Source organism: Mycena indigotica (genome assembly GCF_014461135.1).
Source record: "Mycena indigotica strain 171206Taipei chromosome Unknown Mind.scaff0013, whole genome shotgun sequence".
Lineage (NCBI taxonomy): Eukaryota > Fungi > Basidiomycota > Agaricomycetes > Agaricales > Mycenaceae > Mycena > Mycena indigotica.
Genome location: NW_023503012.1, coordinates 1879585 through 1884746, shown reverse-complemented (window position 1 = coordinate 1884746; position 5162 = coordinate 1879585). Strand labels below are relative to the sequence as shown.

Here is a 5162-nt window from a genome sequence, read left to right as displayed (position 1 = left end):
TTGTGAGAATGGCCTACCCTTGAACATTGTATGCGACCGAGATCGATTATTTGTTTCGAAATTCTGGGAAACCCTATGCCACCTGACAGGCGTGAAGTTAAAGATGTCCACGGCCTATCATCCTGAAACGGATGGCTCTAGTGAACGCACTAACAAAACTGTAATTCAATGCCTCAGGTACTATGTGGACACAAACCAACGGGGGTGGGCTAAGGCCTTACCACAGGTTCGGTTCCACATCATGAACTCACTGAATGCCTCAATGGGTTTCACGCCTTTCGAGCTGAGATTTGGAAGGCCAGCACGGATTATTCCTCCCTTGGGCACACACCAGATGATCTCTGACTCTAAGGAGGCTTTTGACGCTAAGACGTTTATGGAGAATATGACACTGAATGAGCTACAGGCAAAGGACAATTTGATACTTGCAAAGTCTCAACAGGTCGAACAGGCTAATAAATTGCGCCTCCCTGACCCTGACTACCAGGTTGGCCAACGTGTATTGATTGACACAGCTAAGCGACGCAAAACACTTCCTAGGAAGCAGCAATGGGCGCGTTGCGAAGTTCATGGTGCGATCCGATGGGCCATTCAATATCACGAACGTACACAGGGAGGCCTCGACAGTTACTGTGGATTTACCTTCAGATTCAAAGCTACATCCTGTGGTCCACTCGTCGCAGCTCCGACCTTTCGTGGAGAACGATGCAGCTCTTTTCCCTGGCCGAGAAATGAGCGAGCCGGGCCCAATCACTTATGATGACGGTGTAGAGGAATACTATGTGGGCAAAATTTTGGATAAACGCACACGTTACCGAAAGGTACAGTATAAGGTAAGATGGCATGGCTATGGTCGGGAACATGACTCCTGGGTGGATGCGCTGGAGCTTGAGGACTCTGACCATGTGGCGGCCTTTGAGAGGGGCGAAGAGCAGGACGAAATCACCTCAAGATTCCTAGCAAGCAATGAAGACAACCAACCGACGTTGACTATCAGTAACACGGAAACAGCGGAATCACCGATTATTGTTCCGTTGCGGAAACCACGGGCAAAGAAGATTATGCCGCCAAGAGACCTGCCGTTGCGACCTCGAGGGACTGATGGAAGGACCACCACGTCTGCCGCATAACCGATCTTACGACGATCGTATGTGAAGTGCCCGCAGTTGGTGAAGAGGAGGGCTTGTTTTAAGAGGGGGGAGGGTGTAAGCCTGGCTTACATGAGAGATGATGGGATTGATGAGATCACCTTTTTTCTTGCTTCTGGACACTACTTCGCTTGTACCGGTACATATCCCGAATCACCCACAGAAGGGTTCTGTTGTCTCTCGGCGTACCTCTCGACGCTCTTAGTGTTTCCGGTAATTTCCCCTTTTTCCTGCTCGTTTGTCTTCCCTTTTTCTGCGGGCCTCCACAGATATACAACATGGGCCAGGCCTCTCGAATCGTCCAAGCATATCCAGTGCATCCGGCTGAGCCCCCTTGGACACTCCAGGATGTGCACTCAGTTTTACTAATAAAACTGTGGCTACTGGTGAAGGGCTGTACTCATAAAACCTGGGGGAGCTCATGCCAGCCATGGCCGGAGTATTGTGACAAAAAATGTGACATTCAATCAATTGTGAATATCTCAATGAGTTTGACAGCTATGACTAAGCTATTACCAGATATGGAAAGGCAAATCACTATTCTTTCAGGCTGAAGACCCGGATAAACATCTAGGTAGGCCTGTGATCTAGGGCAAAGGTATACATCCTAATTAGGCTAAAATTGATGTATCCTGACATAGCCATCAATGGTACTGATGTCCATCAAAAATCGTTCCACATTGATCACTTTATTTTGATGCCATCAATCCCATCATCAATGCCATGATCTAACACCCAAAAATGAATAAAATGGTTTTTTAAAAAGTGTGACATTTGTGACCCTTGAGCCCTTCCCCAGGTTTTATGAGTACAGCCCTTCACCAGTAGCCACGTTTTTATTAGTATTCCTGAGTGAATGAGCTGGACACTCCGACCCCACCCCCCCAACCATTATCCACGGCCCGCAACTCCTGCACTATTACCAATCCATTAAGACCCTGCCTACAGTTGTTCTGGGACAAGGCCTGTGACGCCTTCTCCACCCAACAACAGCAGTTACGGACAACCCTTATGACCAGTATACAGTTGGCACCCTAGCAGGTGGACCCTTAAAGTTTTTTCCCTCTTTAGTGTAAGGGCAACCCTGGAGGCCTCAAGGTCCTAGCAGGGGAGGACCTAAAGCATGAACATTGGTAAGCGAATACAAATGAAGCTGACCTAGCAGGGGAGGATCCAAAGAGAAGAAACTCTAAGGGTAGGTAGCTGACTATATACTGCTTGTCCGTAGCTGCCACTGTTGGGCACGGAAGGCTTGGGCTGCGTCGCAGGCGAGGTCCCCGGGCGACTGTCGGGAAGGTGTTGATAGATCAGTGATTGTGCGAGCAAGATGGAGGGCCGGACCGGAATTGAGACCGGAATCGGACCAGAAGTGGAATTGTCTCTGAGGGGCCGAAAGGGAGGTTCCCTGGCATTTAGATTCTCCCCTGCTGGGACTCTTGTTAGAGCCTCCCTCTGAACTTCTAACCCTGTAAGTTTAGCACATGACATGTAAGACTGGCCAAAGCTACAGTTTAAATAGTACAGTAACAAACTCTACTGTATCCTGCTCACCATCTAGTAAACTAATGAGTAAATAGGTGAGATCCTGAATTCCACCTGATTCACATAAATCAACTCCTGATATATAATTTGTGAAATATTGTCTTGGGTCCACACAATGATCAGGACGTGTGGAAGCCTGAGGGCAGTTAAACAGGACAACATGACTGAATAGGAGTGAAGGACGAATAACAACCTCAACCTAAAGCCTGACAACCAGACATCTGGACGGCACTGTATACTGCGATAATCTTATTAGAGGATTTATCTCCAAGCATGGGGCAGTCGTCCTGATAGTCACGGCTGTCATTCTGTTCAAACATCTGAAATTTAAATCACAAGTCAAGGAAAATGCCCTGTCAAATCTAGCTATGTGGTAAATATTATTCAAGTTATCCGGAACAGGCCAGGCGGCAAGCAAAAGATTGAGTGAGTGGTGCCCAAGAATCACGACTAGGTCTGAAACGCGGCTATATTTTGAATAGCTATTCTCGGTACTAGCTGTTATGACGTAGTGCACAGTTTGTTACATTTTGGTCGTTCGTCAGTAAGCAATTCAAGTGGAAATCTCTTTCCCCTTCGTGTTAAACATCCCACACGCCCCCCGTCGCCGCCGCCCAATAGCTCGGGATCACCAGGGTCACGTCCTGGACATACCACCCCTCCACATCAACGTCGTCATCCCCCGCCGGCCCAGCCGCGTCCACACGCACCCACGTCCCCCACACCCCGAGCCCGACATGCTGCGCGAGGACGGCCGCACACGCGGGCAGCACGCGCAGGGTAATGTCGTCCGTGTAGCTGTCATGTGGGCCAGACGGCCGCAGGACGGTCGGGCCGTTGTCCTGCTCTCCCGGAACGCTCGGCTTCCAGTCGGGCCACGGCGCGAGCACGACCTTCGCAAGCGGCCCGTCCGTGCCGACGCTGGCGATGCGCCGCATGGCCCGCTCGACGAGGCCCGGGGTGTACCGCTCCTTGACGGCGGCAGCACGCGTGTCGTTGCCCAGGATCGAAGCCAGAGTCGGGATCGGCTTGGGCTCTTCGGCGGTAGTACTTGCAGGTTCGCCCCAGCCAGCGGTATTCTCTGTCGTCTCAGGGTCACCCCACCCACCACTGCCGCCCCACCCGTTCGCGTCCTCGTTATTTTGTTCGCCACCGCTGTCGCCACCCATGAGCTCATCGCTGTCCACAGTCTGCCCAACCAACGTCGTGCCATTTTCGAGCTCGATATTCTCCGTTTCACCGTCGATTTTGGCCCGTTTCGCTGGCCGTTCGTCCATTTCGAACTTGATTTCATATGCCTTTCCCCCGCCCCCTCGCACGCAACACGCCACGCGTCCGGAAGCACGTTAGAAACCGCAAGCGTGCCCGGGAGGTCAACGCTCGCGGTCTGAACAATGAGCATAGCGTTGTCGAAGTCCGATTTGGCGATCACGCCCGTGCGGTGGAGGAAAGTAAGGAAGAAGCGCATTACGTGCGGCGCGGCGATGAGCTTGCGCTGCTCCCTGCGACCTATTAGGTCTTAGATCGCCGTGAGAACTGCAAACACGCACCAACAAAGGCCCTTGTCGATCAGGTGCGACGACAGGAAGACCTGCGTTGCATATGCGGGGTCGTCGAGGAATGCCTGGGCCTTGCGGAAACGCGGTGCGGGCTCGCCATCTCCCTGCTCCGACCTGGTTTCTGCGCTGATCTCAAGTTGGCTCTCCTCCGCAGTCGTCCCAACCGGAGCACCAAGGTCAAAGTCCCCGTCGTCGCCAAAACCGTCGTCATCGTCATCCATCGCGCCATCGCCGCCCTCCGAGCCATGCCCCAGCTTCATGTTCGACAGGCCTTTGTCGGCGCCAACGAAGTACTTGAGCTGCGGATAATCGATGAGACCAAATATATATCAATACACACGCCACTCACCGCATTGACGATGTCCCAGACGTACTTGTGTGAGCTGGCGGTCAATTGCGGAATACCATAGTACCTGTCTTGAGTTCAGAAAATGACCCCACAACGAATTAAGACTCACTGCTCGAAATCGTCGTACGCCATATGCAGCCGGCTAATCGGATCGATCGCGCTACAACTGCGTTAGCCCCCCCCCCATCCAACAGGGAAAGCACACCTGTCGTATGGCACGCGGAACCGCTCGTGTGCGGCATACCCCGCCCACACCGTCCACCAGTCGCCCGCAGCAGCGACGACCGCCTGCGTCTTCTTTTTCTTTTTCTTCTTCTTGCTGACCGCAACTCCTCCCTCAACAGCGGTGGTGTCTTTCGTGCGAGCGGGAAGTACTACCGTGACGATCCCGCGCCCGTCGCGCGGCGCACCGTCCACCCACTCCCCAAACACCTGAATACCGCACTCGACGAAATCCGCGAATGGCACGATACTGACGCCGGGCGGTGGCGGCGGGAACGGCGGGAAACGCCATTTTGCGGCAGGGTCTGCGTCTGGCACGGGACTGGGGACCACCGTCGTCAT

The 5162-nt window shown here is 52.9% G+C and overlaps 1 protein-coding gene across 1 annotated transcript; it reads right to left on the bottom strand.

Moving 5' to 3' along the window:
* Positions 1-3271: 3271 nt before the first annotated feature.
* Positions 3272-5162, bottom strand: MIND_01281300 (uncharacterized protein; the record flags this gene model as incomplete). The annotated part of the gene is made up of 6 exons (XM_037369284.1): positions 3272-3988; positions 4036-4192; positions 4241-4548; positions 4599-4662; positions 4708-4758; positions 4804-5162. 6 exons carry the CDS (start codon positions 5160-5162, stop codon positions 3272-3274), a joined length of 1656 nt encoding a protein of 551 aa, XP_037214490.1.